The 23,346-nt window shown below is 36.4% G+C and overlaps 3 protein-coding genes across 3 annotated transcripts; 2 read left to right on the top strand and 1 right to left on the bottom strand.

The window, feature by feature from the left end:
* Positions 1–5,305: 5,305 nt before the first annotated feature.
* BGAL1 (beta galactosidase 1) lies at positions 5,306–12,517 on the top strand. The gene is made up of 19 exons (XM_021971462.2): positions 5,306–5,767; positions 5,979–6,074; positions 6,177–6,289; positions 6,387–6,453; positions 6,550–6,642; positions 6,805–6,948; positions 7,518–7,606; positions 7,734–7,839; positions 7,926–8,013; positions 8,846–8,964; positions 9,054–9,218; positions 9,543–9,721; positions 9,830–9,939; positions 10,241–10,350; positions 10,449–10,559; positions 10,642–10,752; positions 10,879–11,084; positions 11,164–11,500; positions 11,917–12,517. The coding sequence occupies exons 1-19, from the start codon at positions 5,597–5,599 to the stop codon at positions 12,025–12,027; spliced, it is 2,526 nt and encodes an 841-aa protein (XP_021827154.2). The 5' UTR covers positions 5,306–5,596; the 3' UTR covers positions 12,028–12,517.
* Positions 12,518–13,676: 1,159 nt separating this feature from the next.
* Positions 13,677–17,603, top strand: LOC110767812 (CA-responsive protein). Its single transcript, XM_021971464.2, has 6 exons — positions 13,677–14,424; positions 15,979–16,031; positions 16,390–16,477; positions 16,577–16,675; positions 17,007–17,134; positions 17,238–17,603. Exons 1-6 carry the CDS (start codon positions 13,756–13,758, stop codon positions 17,272–17,274), a joined length of 1,074 nt encoding a protein of 357 aa, XP_021827156.2. The 5' UTR covers positions 13,677–13,755; the 3' UTR covers positions 17,275–17,603.
* A 434-nt stretch (positions 17,604–18,037) lies between these two features.
* On the bottom strand, positions 18,038–22,269 carry LOC110767811 (transmembrane 9 superfamily member 7). The gene is made up of 7 exons (XM_021971463.2): positions 22,012–22,269; positions 21,072–21,236; positions 20,837–20,946; positions 20,530–20,638; positions 20,341–20,453; positions 19,531–19,681; positions 18,038–19,452 (listed from the first exon to the last, which is right to left on the bottom strand). Exons 1-7 carry the CDS (start codon positions 22,129–22,131, stop codon positions 18,295–18,297), a joined length of 1,926 nt encoding a protein of 641 aa, XP_021827155.1. The 5' UTR covers positions 22,132–22,269; the 3' UTR covers positions 18,038–18,294.
* Between the last annotated feature and the right edge of the window lie 1,077 nt (positions 22,270–23,346).

Here is a 23,346-nt window from a genome sequence, read left to right as displayed (position 1 = left end):
TACTTTTTAAGGCTTCACGCAATTCGGTGCAAAGTGGAAAAACTGTCCCTCCCAATTTAATGGCGGGAAAGAGCTCAGCCAAAAGCCCTAGTTTCATAATTTCATTGGGCGTGTATATATATATATATATTCTCTTATCCGGATGTCTGCACGTTATTATCGTCCGGATCCTATTGTAAATAGGCAGGAAAACAGAGAGGGTTAGTACAAAATACACTGCGTCCGCACGATAATAACGTCCGGATGTCCGCATAAGAGAATTTCTGTATATATATATATATGGTCATGATCTTCTTGGCCACTTTTGGACTCTCTCACACATTGTATTTTCTAAATCGTCATCATAAACACAATTACGAGATATTTAATTACGATATCTTAACATGTTATGTTGTCAGATTATTAATTTTAGTCATTTATTTTAACGAATTTTATTAATAATTTAGATTGACCATCTAACATTAGATTTGTTTATCTCCATTTTGTGGAGCACAAATGATTAACTAATATATATATAACTCACTTCCTACTACTTGATCATATTCTAAATTAGCAATGATCATAAAGCTTAGCATCATTTTGCCAATTGCCACCCAAATTGGAAAAAAAATATTCCTTTCTGGGTCGGTAATTAAATATTAATGTAACAATTGGGTAGGGGTCATGAAAGGCCATGATGGGCATTGCATTTGCAAGCAACTCTCTCTTGCAAGAAATATCCCCTCTTCAGTGTCCTTAAATTATATTAATTAGTTCATTCACTTTCTTCATGCTTCTTCAAATTATATTAATTAGTTCATTCATTTTCTCATTTGCCTTTTTATTCATTTTAAAAAATCTCTGCAAACGGAGTCTAGCCCAATGAAAAATGGTCTTGACTTGCAAACCAGTGGTTTCATGTTCGAATCCCCATGAAATCTTGGTTGTGTGTGTGAAAAACTTTCATCTCCTGTAGTTAAAACTATCGCTTGTGCTATAAAAAAAAATATCTGAAAATATAGTATAGATTTAACTGAACAGGAAATTTCTGCACCATATGTTTGAACTGTTGCAGGAAATGAAAGTTCCATACTGCATCTTATATGATAATATAACAATTATTGCATACATAAAATAAAATAAAAAATTTAAAAATTTAAATGGAAGTCATATTTTAATATACTCAACATAAGAAAACGCGTTATTGTTTGGTTTTGTGATCTGATGTTCTGATTCTCCTCCACAGTCAGCAGCACAGAAGCTAACATGCATAGAATAGAAAGAAGAAAACAACAAAAACATTTTCCTATTAAAAAACAAGGCACGTACATCCAATTAATGGAAGTGAAAAGGCAAAAATACCCTTCATGAAATAGCTAGCTAGTCTTCTAGAAGCTCATATAAATAATTATAAGTTTAATTAATTAAATTTAGAGGAATGCTATTCACAATCGCTCAAAAGCGATTGTCTCATGACTTGCTAGACACGTGGATACACAACCGCTTGCTGCATTCTCCTTCCTTTTTTTAATTATTGTTTCTCTTTCTTCTCTCGATTTTGCCTCTCTCTCCTTTTTTTAATTATGTTTTCTCTTTATTCTCTCGGTTGCCTCTTCCTTTCTCTTTTTTAATTCTTTTTTCTCTTTCTTCTCTTCTTCTCTCCGTCCGTCCGTCTCTCTGTCTCTCTATTTTTTTTTTTGGGTAAAAGGAGGAGCAAAAGCCCAGCAACAGAGAGACTACAAAGGAAGAAGGCGAGGTCTGGAGGTGCCAATGGCATCAGCAGCCAGAGTTTCAATAAGAGACGTTGGAGGCAGATCAAAAATTTGAATGCCAGGAGCCAAATCAGCACACATTGCAGCCAAGGCATCCGCAGCAGTATTCATCTCGCGATAGATATGATGGACAACACAGTTCCAATCACCATGAATCTTTAGTTTGCAATAATTGATGACATTAGAGAGAGGATGGTTGGCTCCAGTCGGGTTGTTAATTAAGTCCACAGCAACAATGGAGTCACACTCAATCTCCACAAGCCGAATCCCAGCATCCCAAGCTAAAGAGAGCCCCCAGAAAATGCCCCATAATTCTGCCTCAAGGATAGAACCCACTCCCAATTTTCCAGTAAATCCCTTGAGCCAAGCACCATCAGCATCTCTTAATAAACCACCAGCACCAATCTCTCTCTCTATTTCATCTGGGTAGCTCTAGTTTTTAGTTTTCTTATTGATTCATTACTGGTTTGGGGGAAATATTTGCTTTTTATTTTTCGTGATCCCTCTCTTGTGCTCTTGTTCATAAAGTGGGTATCTTTGGTTTTGGTTAATTTCGTGATTTGAATTGTCATGTCTTTGGGTGTTTGAAACCTGTGACCTGTGAAATAAGGAGGAGGAGAGAAGAGAGAGAGAGCGATGGAAAATGAAAATAGAGATGGAGACAGACTGAGAGAAGAAGAAGAATAAAAGAGAGAGAGAGGCGGAGAGAAGAAGAAGAGAAGAAAGAATTAAAAAAGAGAAAGAGAGAGGTAACCAAGAGAAGAAAGAGAAAACGTAATTAAAAAAAGAGAGAGAGGCAAAATCGAGAGAAGAAAGAGAAACAATAATTTAAAAAAAGGAAGGGAAATGCAGCAAGCGTTTGTGTATCCACGTGTCTAGCAAGTCATGAGACAATCGCTTTTGAGCGATTGTGAATAGCATTCGTCTTAAATTTAAGACGATGTTAATTAAGGGAAGTAGGTGTTTATTTATTTATTAAATGAATAATGCATGGTGGATTGGTAGGAGTGGAGGAAGAGGAGTGCATGCAATGCAAGCCCCTTTCAATCTTTTTGTGACTTTTGCTTTGCTTTGCTTTGTTTGGAGGACTCTTAACAGATGTACTAACAATATATGTCATTATAAATACCTTTTATAAAAGTTCTTTGGCTCTTTTTCTTTTATTTTCTTTCTTTTACTTGCACATTCCGGCAAGTAAGCCATCGCTATTTCTTTGTTTTAATTGGTGTCTGAAATTGAAATTTTTCCACATTTTAATTGGTGGCAAAAAGAGAGAGAAAACTAACCACCAAGTAGATTAGATTAGATCAGTCAAATCTAGTCACATTTTATTACGAAAATATGTGTTTCTGATTTATTTAAGAATCAATTTACGAGATTCTAGAGTAATATTTATAGTCGCTGAAATAAATCAAATGTCAAAAAATAAATTTTGAATCTAAAAATATATTTGTTGTTATCGAAGTTAATTGATTTAGAAAACAAATATTTGTAATTTATTGCTAATTCCTTAAAATTATTGGGGAAAAAAAGGCATAATTATTTTAGTTAAAACTTGCTTTCATAAGAATTTTGCAGGAGAATAAAACTAACCCTCGAGACATAATTATGCCCGTGCAAGTCTTGTTGCAACTGCAAATCTATGGAGCTCCAACTTTTGTTACTTTTTGTTTTTCATTTCTTCCTTACATAGATTGAGTGGATTAGAAGACATGGCAAGAAGGTTGGTTAAAAGCAAAAGCCATTATCTTTAAAGGTTTTCTCTATATATAGTTGCCCACAAATACATGATCATCATTGATTGGTATATGAGATTTATCGTTATCAGTCATCCGTATACGTACGGATAAGCGACTGAAGTCCGGCACCATTGAAAGTCTAAACATACTTTTTTTTAATTGAATTAAGAGAGTATGCAAAAGTGGTTCATAAGTACCGGTTGGTAGACGGTAGTTGCATTTGAAGCAATCTGCTAGGAGTTGCAAATTAATTCTTGCAATAAAAATCGTACGTTCCATCTTTGTATTAGACTTTTAATGAACTCTAGCTATATGCTGTACTTCTCAACGCCATGACACACTTTTGGTTACAAAAACATGTCTTACCAACTTGATTATCAATAGCCACATTGATTTTGAGATATTGTGTGTGTGGGAACAACAATGCCTTGAAACTTATGCATCAACCATAGCAATCATCACCATCTTAATCATTATTTGATCAATATTGGGACTAGTTAAGAACAACGTTTAACAATCCAATAATCATCAACATTCTTCTTGATTAATAACCATCTCCAACCGTAATCAATAAACTAATTATTATATGGAAATATTTTTTATAGAGAATATTTGAATCCCCTAATATTAAAAGTTCATGAATTTAAGGTTTATCATTCACATAATTATACATGTTTTATAATTTAAGTAGGCTCGTAACGTCACATCAGCATGTCACTTGGTGTTTCCGTCATACATAAAAAAATTAACTATGATATTAGAGTAATTTTTTTTGTCACAAATTTTTCGCAATGAAAAGTCCAAGGTAGTCTGCTGGTGATTCTCAAATCCAAGTCCGTGACAAAATTTACAAACAAATTTTTCTAAGCATAGTCGAAAATCAAAGACCAAAAAAATTAACGTAATTGCCAAGAGAGATGCTTCCCTACGCGCCTAACCAACAAGTGAATAGAACTTCCCAATATACACCCAAAAAATCAACCAATTGGATTCCTTTGGAAAAAAGAAAACAATTTGATACGAGTTCCTTTAACAGTTACTTTAAATAGAAAAACACAAAAAAAAAAAAAAAAAAATTTTATTTTAGTAAGTAGTTGAATTTGGTGTTTATTGTTCACGCGCTTTATATGTGAGTGGGTCGAAAATCTACAAAACAAACATAAAATATCTCGGCCGATATATTGGAAACCGACCGTATCGGGATTGAGTTGAGAATCTTTGTGTTATAAAAAGAGAAAACGACCCCATGAAAGCAAACAGCCAAACAGACCTTTAACCCTAAATTACAGTTTTCTAATACTTGCCATTTGTTTTTTTTCCCCTTCCTTTCAGACCAAAAAACAAAAAAAAGGAAAATTAATATTTTTGTTATAAAAACTTTTTATTGATTGATAAATTATTTATTTATTTATTTATTGATTAAAAAAAAAACGTTTTATTTAAGTAATAATGTCCCCAAAAATTAAGAAGGGAACTCAATTGATCAATGGGTGCATTTTTGCTCACCACTTTAATCATAGGTGTACCCTCACCACCCTCCTCAATGCTTGACACGTGTCCATAGACATAACCATAGTTAACTTTTGCTTTGTATTTATGGAATCATAGTTATGTCTATGGACACGTGTCAAGCATTGAGGAGGGTGGTGATGGTACACCTATTGTTAAAGTGGTGCCATTGATCAATTGGGTAGAGCTCCTTGTTTAGTGAGTGAGGCCAAAATTGTGGGTCCCAAAGGCCTTGAAATGGGGCCCACTCTCACTTTCAAAGCCTCCATACTTCAGTGTTTATAAGCAGCTACAAAGCGCCTTCATTTTCGCACACTAATTCACACTTACTGGCAAACAACTGCACTAGTCTGAAAAAAGCACAGCCCTTAAATCTCATTTTCCTTTTTTCTCCCATTTTTTCCCAGAAAGAAAATAAAGAAACCTCTCAGACAAAGGAAAAGGAAGACATAAACCAGCTGGGTTACCTTGTCTTTCTCTCCGTCACCAAAAGAAGCATATAATAAAGTGGCAGAGAAACAAAGAAAGAATAATATCAGCAAAAAGGCCATTGCTCTGGTGGTGAGCTGAAAGCTCAAATTTGCTAGGTTTTTGTGTATGGGGTTGAGGCTTGTAATGTGGAATGTGCTAGTGCTCCTGGTGGTGTTGTGTTCATGGGTTGGTTCTGCAAAAGCCTCTGTGTCTTATGACTCTAAGGCTATTGTCATTAATGGGCAGAGGAGGATCCTCATTTCTGGATCTATTCACTACCCAAGAAGCACCCCTGAGGTAATTTTATACAAATGTGCTTCAAGGGTCTCTTCAAGTTTCTGTCTTTTCACCTTCTTGCTCTCTCTAAATTCTTTTCTCCAGCTGGGCACCTCTATCTTCACATCCTCATCCTCTTTTTTCTTTTTCCTGGTTGTAAAATTACTTAACTTCAGTTTTGGGTTTATTGTTTTGCTGTCCTTAAGTGCTGGGATTTTTTGGTTGGTTGCAGATGTGGCCAGATCTTATTCAGAAAGCCAAGGAAGGAGGTTTGGATGTGATTCAGACTTATGTTTTCTGGAATGGGCATGAACCTTCACCTGGCAAAGTAATTGACAGTGACACCTTATGTTTTTGATGCTTTATTTTCTGGCCATGCAATTACACATTGCAATTTTTTTTCTTAATTTTTATTTTAATTATTTTGCAGTATTATTTTGAAGACAACTATGATCTGGTCAAGTTTATCAAGCTGATTCAGCAGGCAGGCTTGTATGTTCATCTCAGGATTGGTCCTTATGTTTGTGCTGAATGGAACTTCGGGTAATAATTATGAAATTTCTAAAAATAGGAAGATACCTCATCTCAGTCCAGTTTAAAGCTATGAGATTATAACAAAATTAATTGCTTCAATTTTCAGGGGATTTCCTGTATGGCTCAAGTACATTCCTGGTATCCAATTCAGAACAGATAATGGGCCTTTTAAGGTTCGGCATTATCATCCGTAGACCTGAAGTTTCCTTTTACATATATAATACTTATTTCCACTGACTACATTTGTTTTCTGAACTACCATTGTCAAGGCTCAAATGCAAAGTTTCACAACAAAGATTGTAAATATGATGAAAGCAGAAAGGTTGTTTCAGTCTCAAGGTGGTCCAATAATTCTATCCCAGGTAGCCAAAGTACACCATTGTAGTATTTCCTTGAATCCAATCTGCTGCTTTTAGTTTTCCTCGCAAAAAATTTGCTCGAGTTTTCCCAATTTTGTCACACAATTTGATGAATGGAGCTAGTAAACTGACAGAAGTATCTTCTACTATCAACTTCTGTGACAGATTGAAAATGAGTATGGACCCATGGAGTATGAACTTGGTGCACCGGGTAAAGTCTACACTGACTGGGCAGCTCATATGGCTTTGGGACTAGGCACTGGTGTCCCCTGGGTCATGTGCAAACAAGATGATGCCCCTGATCCTATTGTAAGAGACTTTTTTGTTTCTTCACCTTTCTTCCCTGTCATGTTCTGGAACCCATTTGTGTGTTCCCTCATTCTTAGTGGGAAATAGTGTGTTGTCTCCGAGTTAGTCATGGTTTATATGAATGATGATTCCTCATTGCACATGGCTAAGCTTTGCTCTCTTCTCTCTCTCTCTCTCTCTCTCTCTCTCTCTCTCTCTCTCTCTCTCTCTCTCTCTCTCTCTCTCACACACTCCCGTAGGTTACAGTAATTCTTTATTTCTCTTGGCCCTCTTTTTGTAATGATTGAATGGTGGCCAATGGCCATGTCTCTTTTTTAAAATTATATTCATGCCCTTTTCAACTTGGGTTGGTGGTGCTGTATTACTAAAACCTTTTCTTATCTTGGAGATGTTGGAAATATGTTTGTTTTGTAACCTGATTTGAGAGTCATGACTTTGGTTTAGCTTTCAGCTATTAAGTATATATTTTTTCATTTTCCTCGGTGCTACTTGTTATTCCTTCTTGTGTGTGTGTGTGTGTGTTTTATTCTCTCGGTTTCTTATTTTCCTAATAAATTTTATCTCAACAGATTAACGCATGCAATGGGTTCTACTGTGACTACTTCTCTCCAAACAAGGCCTACAAACCAAAGATGTGGACTGAAGCCTGGACTGGATGGTACTTTTTCATGCTTGTCACCTTTAATAGGAACCAATTCCTGTATTTGTACCACCTACCTAAGGATTATAGGTAATAATAGCTCATGGGTTTCTTCTCATTATACTTGATCTGTATTGTTTTGCAGGTATACTGAGTTTGGGGGTGCAGTTCCTTCCCGACCAGCTGAGGATTTAGCCTTTTCAGTTGCGAGGTTTATACAGAAAGGTGGATCATTCATTAATTATTATATGGTAAGGTTATTTTCTGGAAGTTACTAAGTGAAATCAAATTCCTGAACATGTCCAGAAAATGTAATTTACATGTCTTATGATTCCAGTACCACGGAGGAACAAATTTTGGCCGAACAGCTGGTGGCCCTTTCATTGCTACTAGTTATGATTACGATGCTCCCCTTGATGAATATGGTATGTGCAAAGGATTTGAGTTCTATAAGTTATTAACATTTGACTTTGTGCACTCTGAATATAAACTCTCAAGTATATTATAATTTTTTTTGGTTTTTTCTAGCTTCTATAGTGAGAAAAGGTGGGAATTAAGTTTAAATTCCATATTCTCTATGCCTGATGTATCATACTGTCAACAAGCACCCTTTGCCAAATGACAGCCAACTGCGTGCTTGTCACTTTCACCATATGGCAAGAGCCAAGAGGGCAAGCCAGTTTATCATCTTTGCATTTCAGTATATTAATGATAGTGTCCTACCATTTTGTGATGTGGTCTGTTGTGATTGGCGACGTTATTGTCATTGAAGTGACTAGATAGAAGCTGAACTCTGTTTAACGGGTGGCACCTGATATCTGGTAACAAGAGATTGACTAACAAGTGACTGCAAGAAGCATATATACTATCTCTTTGAAATTTAGTCATAAAGTTCCCCTTTTCTCCCTGTATAAAGGTTGATTGCCACATACAGTTAGCCATCGAAGAACTGGGAAATAAAAAAAAAGAAGCAAATTTGGATGCACATATTACTCCGTCTTGCGTGGACCTTCCTCTGAGAAATGATCAAAGGACATTTCTGGATTTGAAAATTATATATGTTTTTGTATTTATATATATATATTTTAGTGTATTTGATAGGTTTGGCATCTGAAGGGCCATATAAACTAACCCTAATTTTATCTGGCAGCTTTTGTTTCCCCTAAAGTAGTTTCAAGTTTAAAATGGATGAAATAAATCTGTAAAGATCCATATTTTTGCTTAAACATGACAATACCTTCCTCTTTCTTTATGCAGGATTATTAAGGCAACCTAAATGGGGCCATCTGAAAGATCTGCATAGAGCAATAAAACTATGTGAACCAGCTCTAGTTTCTGCAGATCCTACTGTTACACCACTTGGGACTTACCAAGAGGTTAATCTACTTAAGATTCTCAGAAATTTTGGTATCCTTTTTCATATTGATTTGGATGATAACTAACCTGCTGTTACCATGGTTTATAGGCTCATGTATTCAAATCGAAGTCTGGAGCATGTGCTGCATTTCTTGCAAATTACAATCCAAGATCATTTGCAAAGGTGGCATTTGGGAACATGCATTACAACCTGCCTCCATGGTCTATTAGCATTCTTCCTGACTGCAAGAACACAGTTTATAACACTGCAAGGGTGAGTTAAAAAGCTTTTGATAAACTGCAGTGTTGTCAGGATGGATTTGGAGCTACATATAATGAATGTCAAGTTGCTGAAATATTTCTAGCTTTAATAGATTGTTTAAATAATCTACCTGCTAAAAAGATATTCTGAAAATTGTATTCATGTAGATATTGTACAATGAGAGTTGATTTTCACATGATATTCATGATTTAGATTATCTGTATTTTTGAGCTTCTGTTCTGCATGTATTCCTTGATGCAAAGAAATAAAAGGGATATCCTTTCTAGATTTTTTGGACAATAAAAATTATGATGTTTCACAAATATATGTGTACAGGTTGGTGCTCAAAGTGCACAGATGAAGATGCCCCGTGTTCCTCTGCATGGAGCATTCTCTTGGCAGGCTTACAATGATGAGACTGCCACTTATGCTGACACTTCATTTACCACAGCCGGGTTGTTGGAGCAGATAAATACCACTAGAGATTCCTCTGATTATCTGTGGTACCTAACAGAGTGAGTAACATATACCCGTTCAGTCTTTTTCCATGAACATTTTGTCTGAAGCAAAATACCTGTGACATATTTATATGAAATTCCCATCTTATTCTCTTCCCTTTCCAGTGTTAAGATTGATCCCAATGAGGAATTTTTGAGAAGCGGAAAGTATCCTGTACTGACGATCTTATCAGCTGGTCATGCTTTGCGTGTTTTCATCAATGGTCAACTTGCAGGTATGCAGCTTATTGCTGGTTTAAAGTGTTTCTGGTCATGCAACTTGAACAAAGTGGTCCAATTCTATCATACTAAACAATAAATTGCTTGTACTCTGTAAAGTGAAATATGATCCATAAGTTTGTACAACACAGTATGAAGTATTCGCTTTACGTTATAATTTCAGTATTTGCCCTTGATCCAACAAGTAACCAAAGTATATACATATAAAGAACTATTTTCTGTTCACACATGCTAATTGATTATTTGATTATTGTATAATATCCGCCCATAACCTTCTATTACTGATTTTTTGCTCAGGAACTTCATACGGAAGTTTAGAATTTCCAAAACTTACATTTAGTCAAGGTGTGAATTTGAGAGCTGGTATCAACCAGATTGCGCTTCTAAGCATTGCTGTTGGCCTCCCGGTGTGTTCTCTCTCTCTCTCTCTCTCTCTCTCTCTCACATGTACACACACCCAAAGAATTTAAAATTTGACTTTGTATTGTCTGTGTTTTGAGTTCAGAATGTTGGTCCACATTTTGAGACTTGGAATGCTGGTGTTCTTGGCCCCGTCATACTAAATGGTCTTAATGAGGGAAGGAGGGACTTGTCATGGCAGAAATGGTCTTATAAGGTATGCTTTCGCATTCTACTTTGTCTTCTCTTATTGCCCTGTGACATATGAGAGATTCATTAAATTGCATACCCTCATTCAGGTTGGGCTTAAAGGAGAAGCCTTGAGTCTTCATTCACTCAGTGGGAGTTCCTCAGTTGAGTGGATTCAGGGGTCTTTAGTCACAAGAAGGCAGCCTCTGACATGGTACAAAGTGAGTAAATCGAACTTCAACTGACCTTATTAGTCTGTTAGTTTCCTGAGGTTACAACATATATAAATTCTGTTAGAGCTTGGGTCACAATCATATTAAAATGCGTCCTTTTTGTTATGGTTCTAGACAACTTTCAATGCACCAGCTGGAAATTCACCATTGGCTCTAGATATGGGCAGCATGGGAAAAGGTCAAGTATGGGTAAATGGCAGGAGTATTGGACGCTACTGGCCTGCTTATAAAGCATCTGGTAGTTGTGGTGCCTGTAACTATGCTGGGACATTTCATGAGAAGAAATGCTTAAGTAACTGTGGGGAGGCTTCCCAGAGATGGTAAGTAAACGTTATTTGTAGCTCTGGTTATGCTTTCTCACAGGTAACTGACAAACTGGTTACTTGTTAATAATTTCAGGTATCATGTTCCTCGCACATGGCTAAATCCAACAGGCAATTTGTTGGTTGTTTTAGAAGAGTGGGGTGGAGATCCAAATGGGATATTTTTGGTCAGAAGGGAAATAGATAGCATATGTGCTGATATTTATGAGTGGCAACCAAATCTTATGAGTTGGCAAATGCAAGCCTCAGGCAAGGTCAAAAAACCTGTGAGGCCTAAAGCCCATTTGTCATGTGGCTATGGGCAGAAAATATCATCAATAAAGTTTGCTAGCTTTGGAACGCCAGAAGGGGTTTGTGGAAGCTTCCGTGAGGGAAGCTGTCATGCGCACAATTCATATGATGCTTTTCAAAGGGTATACTACTACTATCTTGCACAACTTGTTTCATATATGTTTTCTTGTATTCGAACTGATAAATTTGCTAGCAACTCCTGCCATGGAACTTCCTTCCGAGTTTACTGGTTCTCCAAATACTCAGCTCTAACCAGAAAGTTTTTGGTCTTATAGACAAATCCCTTGTTTCTCATTGTCCAATGCTGATCCATGTCAACAAAGACAGTCCAGCTTTGGACTCATGAACTCAGTTGTTTCAAAAGAATCCAAATAGTTTCACCAATCACACAAAATAAATTTTTGCCTCTTAAAGGCTCATTTTGATTTTCTTAGGCCAACTTATCTCAGTTTAATGCTTTATTACTTGGGTTTTTTTAACTCCTACCTCCCTTGTTCCCATCATACATAAATATTAAAGAATGACTTTATTCTTGCAGAGTTGTATTGGGCAGAACTCATGCTCAGTAACTGTAGCACCTGAGAATTTCGGAGGTGATCCATGTCCAAATGTCATGAAGAAACTCTCTGTGGAGGCCATTTGCAGCTAGTGATTCTCAGTCTCTCAAGCAAACGAATGAAGGTCATATATTGATTTCTTTACACACCAATACAGCAATCAGTTAATTATCCTGGGGTATGTTTAGTACACACAAGGTCAGTGCAATCATTTGGTCCATTCAATTTTGGCTCTTCCAGGGTGAAGTTGTACAAATATACAACACACCACATGGTTGAAAGCCTACAGAGTTTGAGATGTTTGTGTAGAAGCTGTATGTATATACTATCCTCTGTTTTCATCGGTGTGCCCTGCATGCTACAAAAATGGCGGAATCAATGTGGGGATCGAAAGCACATCGAGATGATACTAATTGAGTCCATGTGCAAATGTTGTAGTTAGTATGGAAGCATCTGGCTTCCAAGTAATTGAAATATTTCAATTGTTATGTATTTGAGAAAGCAATAGTTCCATTGCTTTGTTCTTGTAAGAAAGTTTCCAATGGTAATAATAGAAAGTTCAATTGCTTTGTTCTTGTGAAAGTTATTCCAACCCCACTTTAATTGTGGTAAGTTTACTAACACATTGATGTATAAAACAGTGAAGTTTGTCCTGGCTGGCCTTTCCTTGAGATCTTACGTGACCATTCCATCACATGGAACATGGGTGCACCTGACCGGACATGAATGCAGGGCACCTCTGATTTGCCGTAATGGTAATTAAATTAAACAGTAGGTTACGTAAAGTAGTAGAATAAGAAAATGGTAATTAGAACTCTTCAAGATTTCAAAACAAAGTAGGATTTGAACAAAGTTAATGCGCCACCAATAGGAGAGGTTTATGGTCCCATCACATCATCATTTCTTAGTTGACCATTGACACCTATAACATCTTCATCTGATGAAGCTTATCAGAAACTAGTCCCTCTCTGTACGTATCTTCAAAACTAATTTCATAGTCTATTTTTTCGACAAATTCAAATCAAGGGGTCAAATATGAACCTTATTATACGTTTAGAAATACTCAAACCACCTTATAAAAATACAATCTTGAATGCAAATCTCCAAAGAAAAACCTCAGAAGCCAAAAAATGAAACCCACTAACATCTTAATTTGACCTATGTGCATATATATATATATTATATATAACATAAAAGTATACAATTTTGAGTCTTACACTTATTATCCTATTAGAAATGCTATAGTTAGTCGCTCATTGACCATTAATGATTTTTAAATATACACATGAGTCTTACAATAAAATCCACATGCATGAGCCGTTAAATTTCAGTCAGGTTTACAAACGACTTATCCTAGCATTTCCCAAAATACCACACACAGTTTGTTATGTGATACAAAACGACAGCCCTTGTCGCACACGCAGGCCCAAATCATCCTCCATAGAAATGAGAAAATTAGAAAAGCAACACAGGGTGTGAGACTGAGTGAAGCGAATAAGATAATAGAAGTTTCAAAGCAGCGTACTAGGAAAGAACCAACACCATTTCCTCTCATTTCATTTCTTTCTCAGCAGTTTGCCTCACTTTCAATCAATCAGACCCCCACACCACTTTTACTTTAATACTCACAAATTCACAAACTCTAAATTAGCAACATTCACATATAAAGCCCATATATATATATATATATATATATATATATATATATATATATATATATATATATATATATATATATATATATATCTCTCTCTCTCTCTCTCTCTCTCTCTCTCTCTCTCTCTGCGCGTCTCTCTGTTTTTTGTGAATGACGCGTTTCAATGGTGGCTTCCTCTTTGTATTTATCCAATCTGGCTTCTAAATTTCCAATCCCAATACAGTGTCACTCTCAAACACAACCCATGTTCTCTTTGTGCGCGTTCATCTTCTTCTTCACCTTCTCTCTCTTCATCTGCTCCTTCTCTGTTTTCAAAATTCTGAGAAAAACAGAGCAAAAGCAACAGACCCAGAACGACCTTTTTGAACTCAAGCGTTCATTGTCTGAAACTCTGGGCAAAACCCATCTAACCCATGAAAATGACCCGACCCATATCGCCAATCCACCCCACAAGCTCCTCGTTGAGATCTTACCATCTGATTCTCCAAAATGGGCGAGCTTGTTTGTGAACAGAGAAGGTGGTGACCCGGATGACGCCGGGTCGGGTCTGGACGTGGAGAAACTCGGGTCGGGCGGGGATCAGAGAGTGAAGAAGAAGAAGAGGAGAGCCAAGAAGAAGAGTTCATCGCATTTGGAAGAAGAAGAAGAAGATAATTGTTTTCATATGCGTGATAAGGAAAATTCCGGTCCGGGTTTGGGTTCTCGGGTCCATGAGGAATTGGTATGTTTTTACCCGTTTACATCATCGAGTAGTGCCACACAGAGGAAGATCAAGCAACAATACGATGAGCTTATGGAGTGCCATGAGTCCAAGAAATTGACACTTGCTCAGGTTCTTAAATTTCGTTCCCAAAGGTTTTATATTTTTAATTGTCATTTTTAAAAAAATAACGTTTTGCTGTTTAGTTATGGTTTTTTACTGTGTCATGTTATAGAAATGGATTTGTTATTTATTTATTTTTGTTTCACAAGGGTTTTATAATTAATGTAGTGATTATTGATATCTGTGGGGTTTGGTTTAATTGGTGTTTTGCCTAACTTGTCCTTGCTAATGATAAATTTAATGGAGCACAATTGATTTTAGCTGTAACTTGTACTGTTGAGATGAGATACCTTATGAAATTTGAAAAAAAATGTGCGATATGTACATTCATCTTTAAGATATTAGAAGAGTCAATGGTTCTGTCTAATTCCATCCTTTTTCTTGCAATGAGGAAATACACTGCATGGAGTAGTTTTGTTGCACTCTTACAACCTACTCTTCTCTTTAAACGTGGTTACGCCATTACAGAAGTATAGGATTAACTTTGTTGGTTAGATGGTTACTTCAGCAGGAAGAGATATCTGGCATCCCTAGTGTGAAAATAGGAAGACGTGTGAAAATAGATATTTGAAATAATGTATGGAATCTTGAGCAGGTGGAGAATGAGGTAACAATTAGTTCCTTCATATGATGATAATGAGACCATTAAGAAGTTAGAATGTTGCCATTTGCTTGATTCCTCCCAGTGCAATTTGGGTTTTGATACATCATTTTGAAATCTTAATTGTGGTTCTGTGAGGATTTTTATTCCTAAAGCTTATATGTTAAGGATCACCTTTAGTCTTGGCTGAGAAAGTGATCAACTTATGTTAACTACGTCCAAGGTTACAAATGAGGTTTAACATCTCAAAATCTATATAAACAGCTCAATAAACAATAACGAAAGATGAAATGTTGGATTCAAGGATATGAGCTTATATTATATTGTAGGCTTTTCTGCATTTCCCATAAAATTGGACTAAATGACTTCATGGAATTTCTTGTGGAATAAAATGCCTCAAATATATTTCCGTATTGTTGTTCTTTACCATAGTTGATTATTTCTGCACTTTCGAATCTTGATTTAGTGTTATAGAAGAATCAGATAGCTTGAGCTTATGGGAGTTTGCACCTTCAGGTCATCTTATTGTCTGTTAGTCAAATTAGGTCCTGAAAATATCAGTCTATTTATTATCTCAGGAACGCATGGGATGAATGAAATTCGCTGTTTGTGTCTTTTACAGTTGTACTATAAGAGCGATTTTTTTAGCTTTTTCGGCCCAGTTTATGTTATAAGTTATCCTCAGCCTCATTGTAATCTTGGGAATTCAAATTAGGGTAAATTTGAGAAAATTGATAAAGAGACATTGATAGATAGCTAGAACTAAATGATAGATGTCCTGTTCTTATTCTTCTCATTTCTGGGTTTAATTTTGCTTATAGATACACCCAAAGCCTCTTGAAGTCCATAACACATGTGACTTGCCAAGCATATCTTATTTATAGATGAATGATAGCGGGATAATTAAATTAAACACCGAATTACCTTCAACTTTATAATTCTTTGCTTTCTCTTGTACGCAGGTTGGACAATTTGCTAATTGCTTGGTGGCGGCTAGAAATGAGTTACAGCACAAGTATGTTCTAGAACTTTTTTCAAGGAGCTAATCCCTTCTCCCTGTTCTGTGTTTATAATGTGTATGAAGTATTAAGTGTGTAATATGAACTGTAACTGTTTCGACACTCACAATTTATTCACAAAATTGTTTCTCATCTGAACTTGTCCTTAAAGCCCCACCCTCCTCCCCTGCAAATGACACTGTTTCCTGTTATTAGTCCACAAACATGAAACATGTGATTATTTTTGAAGTCATAATGAAATTTCCGTTCTTCCTTTAGACTCTTCATCCTATTGATTTTCTAGAACCATCTTCTGCTTCTCAAATTCATCAGTACTGATACTTTCTGCCTTTTTTTTTTTCTTTTTTATGACAGGGCTGATGTCATTCAACGTAAATTCACAATAACAAAGGCTCTACTATTCAAGGCAGACAGATCTTCTTTTGACCGCCTTCGTCAACAGGTTGGCTGGCTATATAAAAACGTTTTGGAATTTGGTAGGTAGTAATGTTACCAAGTACTTGGGTCACCTTTCAAGAGGATTTATGCATCGATATTTCAGATATGCAAGCTAGAGTTAGAACAGAAGAGACTGGAAGAGGATGCGTCTGTCTACAATTGGCTTCAACAACAGCTTAAGCTTTCACCAGCATACAAGAAGGTATAAATATAAATTCCTTTAATTTGTAAGATAGCATATGATAAGAGGCCTTAGATATCTGTTGAGGTGGTGCCTACGCTAATTTAACTTGGATTGTTGTCCTAAATACCTTGAAAGTTATGATTGAAGAAGTTTGGCATCATATATGAGTGAAATGACCTTTTTCTTACAAAATCTTGAAGACGTCTGCAGTTTTTTTAGCTTTTTCTTTTTCCATTCTGCTAATATCTCATTACAAAAATTTAAATAATAACGTTTATTGGAAGTGTGGTTCTCCCTTGCTCTCATTTTTCCAACATAATCTGATGATACGTCTTCCTTATCATCACAGATGCTTGAAATTAGTGCCTGCATGGAGTTGAAGGCCAAATCCAGGGAACAAGTGGAGAGCACAGATGAGAAATATAGTGAAATATCATTTGAAGAGTTACTAGCACAAGAAAAGAAGGACTCATTCTGGTTGGTGGCTAATATTCAACCCCCTCCCTTTTTTTCCCAAAACAACCAAATCTCTCTCTTTTGGCATGTACTGGTAATGATCACATTGCAAAATCACATGCAGGCAGAAGAATAGGAAATCAAGATCATGCTCGAGCTGATGACCGCGACGTCTTGCTGATTGTCATATTTTTCGCTTCAGCAATGCTCTGTGCCGCTGTACCAGAGAGCACCTTCAACTTCCCTGTGGTTTTTTGGGTTAGGCTTGACTGTATGGCGATACATATAATATGTTGATATCAGAGTCGTGGGCTTTTCTTTGGTAGGACAGTCATGGATTTGAGCTAACTTGAATGTGTATAATAGGAACTTGACAGATTTTCATTTTTAAGCTCATGGGCTTGCCAGAATTTTGCCCGCTAGTTTTCTCTTAACTTATTAAGAAGGATATATTGTAACTTCATACAAATGTGTGGCAAAATTTTATACATACGATTCAAGTTGTCTTTTCGGTGAATAATGTTCTTACAGATGGACTGGTTGGTCTCGATATTGAGTCGACCCCGATCTCCGAGCAAGCATCGAAGGATGGCCATGCATGCAGAAGGGAAGGGTGGAAGAAAAGGGAAAAGATTCAGATACAAAAATCAAATAAATAAAGATAAAATTGATTTTATGAGATTTACAGAGTGGTGAACAGAAAATAAGGATGCAAATAAAATGACCATTTATTCAAGCAATTCCAGAAAACTGTTACCCTACTACCCAAAACTGTAATTTTCAAAAGATACGTAATGATATTTACTGCCTTTGGTACAAGAAGAATTATAGTGCAAGACTGTAGAGTTGCAATATTTGATGTCACTGACGATGAGAGTACTGATAGATTTTAAGAGCTTCAATTGGAACAACTAAGACAATACAGAATCGTTAATATGTAGGGTGACGATATATAGAAGCAACAAAGCTTAAACTACCAAGTACAGTTTCACAACATTGTAAACAAAAAAACAGGTCAACCTCTATTCTACAATAAACAAAATAGAAGGTTTCGGTGAGATTCAGAAAGTCTCCTTTTATACTCATCTTCTGAAAGCCAATGAAAAACTCAAACACCTTCTGCTCTCTAATGTAGGTCTGATTTTTCATCTTGGCCTCAACCTTTCACATGCATCTCTGGATCAGTCAATCTTCACAGAGGAGTAGATCTTCCGAACAAACCAGAAGCATGCGTAGAAACCAATGGTTCCGGTCAGGACAAAGAAAGCATATGAAACAATTAGCATGTACCCAAAGTAAAGGATGCCCGAAACTAGCTTTGTGATCTCCAACTTGGTAAAGAAGTAGAAGGCAGAGTAAAGGAGAAGGTAAAGGGCAGACGAGCCAGCGGTCAGGTATGATCTCCACCACCAGTGGTAGTCTTCACTGCATAACTGGAAGTAGCATAGCACCATTGTTATCTCCGCACAAGTGATCAAAAGGATAACAAACACAATAAAAAGGAAGCCGAAGATATAATAGAACTGGTTCAGCCAAATTGATGTCAAGATAAAGAACAGCTCAATGAAAACAGCTCCAAATGGAAGAATGCCTCCAATAAGTATAGAGAACACTGGTTTCATATACCACGCCTGCTCCGGCACCTGCCGAGGAATTTTGTTAGTCTTCACAGGGTCTTCAACAGGTGGTTTCTTGAACCCCAAATAACTACCCACAAAGACCAAGGGCACTGATATTCCGAACCATAAGCAAACGAGAGCAAACATTGTCCCAAAGGGCACAGCCCCAGAAGACTTCTCCCCCCAAATTAGGGCATTCAGCACAAAGAAGACGGCAAAAAGAATTCCTGGAAACATAAAGGCAGTCTTTAAGGTATTCCTCTTCCACTCTGTACCCTTGAACATTTTGTACAATCGTGCAGAGGAGTAACCAGCAAATAAGCCCATGAAAACCCACAAGAGAACCATGGCGGTCATGAGACCTCCTCGGTTGGAAGGAGACAAGAAGCCCAGCAATGCAAATATCATGGTTACGAGTGTCATTCCAAAGATCTGAACCCCCGTCCCAACGTAAACGCAAAGTAAATTGGAATTGATTGGTGCCCTAAAAACATCTCCATTAACAAGCTTCCATCCAGTTTCTTCTTGAGCCTCCTCTTGGGTGTCCAATTGATTATAGTTGGCGATATCTCTGTATAGAGTTCTCATCATGATCATAGCCACCATACCAGATAAGAAGAGGACAATCATAAGAGAATTTATAATTGAGAACCAGTGGATCTGATCATCATTCATGAGGAGGTATGTGTCCCAACGAGATGCCCATTTGATATCACTTTCCTGGGGGGGAGGGAGGCAAAAGTTCATAAGATTGTAAAAGGGAAGAAATAGTAGTCTAGAGTTCAAGAAATTATGTACCTTAAAAGAGACATCATATGTAAATACAATCTCCTTATCTTTGTCAACTTCTTGTGGAACAGCGCTTCCCGGTGGTAGATTTTTCGTGTCTTTATTGCATGTTGCCAACTGAGTATTCTTATCATTCCACTCCTTATATTCGTGATTGATACTGTTGACAAGAGGTATGTGAGTAAACAAGGGAATCATAATAAAGCTATTCAATTCTTAATGAGCAGAAAGTGATCATTTTCCATGAATTGCTAGTTTCTTACTAGTAAGTCTTGTACGCAAAGCAGTACGCTTTAAATATCAATTTGAAACGAAAGGGTTATAAAGTAAAGAAGTCATCACTTGGCCAAGAAAAAGAAAAAAATCCATTACATGCTATAACTTTAAGATGGACATACAGCATAAAGGAACAGAAAAGTACCAAGTGTCTGTCAGCAGAGAGAACTCTTTACCAGTTAAACCCTTCTTTTACTATGCAGCTGACTATAAAAGTCAACTTAGAAGCATCTCCGTGGAAAGCCTAGCTTTCTGTAAGGGAAGGACCCTCTAGAAACCAAGAATAGATTACCAAAGTTTCTATTCTTTTACTTCCAACATCATTTCTAACTTCAGAGTTTAAAGAGGTCAACTGAACATGCATCACTAGAGAAATGTACACAAAATGTATCCAGCTTCTTTTCTTTTATTTAAACTGAATTACAGTTTTTCTACCATCCAACCATACAAAACCTTTACTGAATGAAGGTTGACTGACATAAGGCAAAACTGAAATGAAACAAACTAGCCAGAAAAGGAGGCAGAAGGAAAAAGGTATAGCACCTGTTTGGAGTAACCTCAAACCCAACAATTCGAGCAGAATCTGTCTCAGGATCTTTGTGGTACATAACTCGGAAGCTCAAGTGGTTGTTGATGAAATATCTTTCCTCTTTACTCTGTGAAACAAATAAAAGTATAAGCTAATGTAAACAAGTCTTACTTCAACATTAGAAATTGCTTTCTGAGCCATACCCCAGCATAATTTCCTTTGAATCCAACACCGAATCCATGTTCATAAGTTGTTGAGGGACTTCCATCCCGCCTTTGTCTAAGAACAGCAACTGGAAGGTTATCCAAAATCCTGCAGCCAATTCAGAGGTCTCAATTAGACCAACAAGCAAGGTAAACTGATCATCTCCTTTATATTAAACTAGGGATAAAGCAGACAAATCATATAGGAATGAAAATTAGACATAAAAAGTAAAAGATGAAAAATGAAGAGACAACTTGAAATTACAAACTCGGAAAATAGTAATACTGGCATAACATATTTACTTACATTTGTGCTCGATATTTATCATCAATTTTTTCCTTGAAATTTTTTGCAGATTCAGCATCAAGCTTTACTCGACAAGCTACTACACAGGATTGCTCCTCCCTCATTTTGAACTGGGAAAAGAATTTATAAATACAGGTTTTAAAAATGAAGTATAATAAATGGGATTGACAACGTTGTTCAAACACTTCTCGACTACTTGGGTTGCCAAAGTGGCAAAAGGGTTATAAATGCTCACAGAGTATACAGAATTCTCAATGCGGTCACCGCGGAGAACCTCCCCCAGATTTTCTGCACTGTTTTCAATCTGTTTGGGGGTACAATATTTTAAGAAGTAGTAATCATATGGGAGTTGTGTCTTTGTAGATGAAAGTTTGTTCACTTTGATAGAAAGGTCATCTCCCTGTCAGAAAGAAGAGAACCACAGAACAAATATTGGTACTTTGATAATAAATATGGAAAACAATAAACGGAAATGAATAATTGAGTGCCACAGTAAAAATCTATTCAATTTGAAGTCCAGGCTACAATCATTACACTTCTACAATCCCATTATGTTTTAAAAAGTACAATAATTCAATCACAAATATAAAAGACACAGAAATGTTTCGTTATATCAGTAAAATAGCCGGTTCCTCACTTTGGCAGCATTCAATGCTTTTGTTGCTTCTTGATTATCTAAATTTTGTTTCATGGTGATATGACATTATTATTTCCAACCATATTTTACTTTTGATACTCTAAAAACTCGATCGCTTTTGTTACGTTTCATCATACGAAACATAAAAATGGTGTAACCCTGCAACAAAACAGATTCTTAAACTCTTTTTACCCGCAAGTATACTGAAGCCGAATTATTAAAACCACTGTATACCGCATACTCAAAAAAAATTTGTTTGAAATAGAAGCAGCAGCTTTATTAAACCACAAGCTCAAAAATCCAATCCAAAACACAGACCCCAGAAACCATTGGCATAGATCTACGAAAAAACGAAAATATATCAAGCCCAGAACCCCAGATCCAACACTGGTTAAGTGGAAACAAAGACAAACCCACAACGATGCAGCGCCAACGCACAGACTAAGGAAGACGTGGAAAGTAATTATAGGAAGAACCAACAGAAGGGTCAACGAATTTTAAGGGAGAAAAGACAAAATGAGATTCGAAGAGAGCATACAGTGTGGAAATCGCGAGGAGCAACGCCTGGGAGGTAGAAGCAGTGGGCTGAGGAGATGAGGAGGAGCACACAGAAGACAAGGGTCGTCCTTGTTGTACGGGAGGAGATCCTCCTACCCATCTTTTTGTTCTCCTTCTTCTACTTCGATTCGATTTCAGAGAGAGAGAGAGAGAGAGAGGTGTTTACAGAGGTTTTCGCAGGGATAAAACGCAAAAGCTATCTCCAGTTCTTCATTGATTGATCAAGTAGAATTGTATTAAGGGACTTTTTATTTCTATTTTTATTTTTATTGTCAAAGGGACGTTATTATATGAGGTATTTTTTATTAAAAAATACAAAGAATATTATTATGATATGGTTATGACTTATAAGCCAAATTACTTTTCCCACCTATAATAACACAATATAATTCACCAAAACATAATAATATAATTTTATACCAATTCCTTTGTAATTCATACTAAGATTTATAAAATGGGTAGTTATAACTAAGATTTACGTATTTAATGTCATATGTTCCAGCAACCGGAGTTTAGCTTTGTGAAAAGGGCTACATACCAATGGTCTCATGTTCGAACCCTCATAGTACTTTGGTAGTATGTGTGAACAAACCCCCTTCCCTTCCTAATTTTGACAAAAGAAAAAATGTCATGTATTTGATTACCTCCTTCAAAATCGGTTATATAAAAATAATCTTAGAATTTTTTAACCACATCTACATAGCTCAAATTAAACTGAACATTTCATCAATTTTACTGATATAACGTGTGGGAGGCATCCACAAAATTGAACTTAGACAAACTACATAAACTAGAGTAGAATTAAAGCCATACAAAATGTGATTCGATTGTAGAAATTATCCTTTTTTGGCTGGGAAAAAAGGTGCACATTTAGTTGACAAAAATTAACGCCATGTGCCAACGGGTCTAGCCAAGTGAAAAATGGTCAAACATCCATGGCATCTTGGTTGTGTGTGTAAGAAATCCCCTCCTTACAATTTAGACTATCGTTTGTACTAAAAATAGTAATAATAAAATTAATGCAATATTTAAACCATTTTATTACGTTTGAAAGACAGATGCACGGTTGTTGATTATATAGATTAAAACGGGATCAAATCAAACAGTACATACAAAGATAGGTCACCTAAATAAAAGTTTACTTAAATTATGCATGATTTTCTAAGTAAATATATTACTAATATATTTTCTCCTTTAATAAGTACAAACCCTCTCTATTAAGCAACTAGATGGGTGGGCACCTCGCATCGCACCTCATAGAAAACTAACCCATCATTGATTAACTTTAGAACAGTTTAATACTGAATCTTATAAC

This window comes from Prunus avium, chromosome 3 (genome assembly GCF_965620075.1).
Source record: "Prunus avium chromosome 3, drPruAviu1.hap1.1, whole genome shotgun sequence".
NCBI lineage: Eukaryota > Viridiplantae > Streptophyta > Magnoliopsida > Rosales > Rosaceae > Prunus > Prunus avium.
Note: the sequence above shows the minus strand (reverse complement) of the source record. Positions and strands in the feature narration are given on the sequence as shown.

What these genes read in the sequence shown, in the direction of transcription:
- LOC110767812 (XM_021971464.2), top strand. Translation starts at nt 13,756, where the DNA reads ATGGTGGCTTCCTCTTTGTATTTATCCAATCTGGCTTCTAAATTTCCA. An exon ending in TTGACCGCCTTCGTCAACAG is followed by an intron (nt 16,478 to 16,576) that starts GTTGGCTGGCTA and finishes TCGATATTTCAG; the next exon opens with ATATGCAAGCTAGAGTTAGA. An exon ending in GAAAAGAAGGACTCATTCTG is followed by an intron (nt 17,135 to 17,237) that starts GTTGGTGGCTAA and finishes AATCACATGCAG; the next exon opens with GCAGAAGAATAGGAAATCAA.
- BGAL1 (XM_021971462.2), top strand. Translation starts at nt 5,597, where the DNA reads ATGGGGTTGAGGCTTGTAATGTGGAATGTGCTAGTGCTCCTGGTGGTG. An exon ending in GTCCAATAATTCTATCCCAG is followed by an intron (nt 6,643 to 6,804) that starts GTAGCCAAAGTA and finishes CTTCTGTGACAG; the next exon opens with ATTGAAAATGAGTATGGACC. An exon ending in CACTTGGGACTTACCAAGAG is followed by an intron (nt 8,965 to 9,053) that starts GTTAATCTACTT and finishes CATGGTTTATAG; the next exon opens with GCTCATGTATTCAAATCGAA.
- LOC110767811 (XM_021971463.2), bottom strand. Translation starts at nt 22,131, where the DNA reads ATGGGTAGGAGGATCTCCTCCCGTACAACAAGGACGACCCTTGTCTTC. An exon ending in TTGAGAATTCTGTATACTCT is followed by an intron (nt 20,947 to 21,071) that starts GTGAGCATTTAT and finishes TTCTTTTCCCAG; the next exon opens with TTCAAAATGAGGGAGGAGCA. An exon ending in TCAAAGGAAATTATGCTGGG is followed by an intron (nt 20,454 to 20,529) that starts GTATGGCTCAGA and finishes TTTGTTTCACAG; the next exon opens with AGTAAAGAGGAAAGATATTT.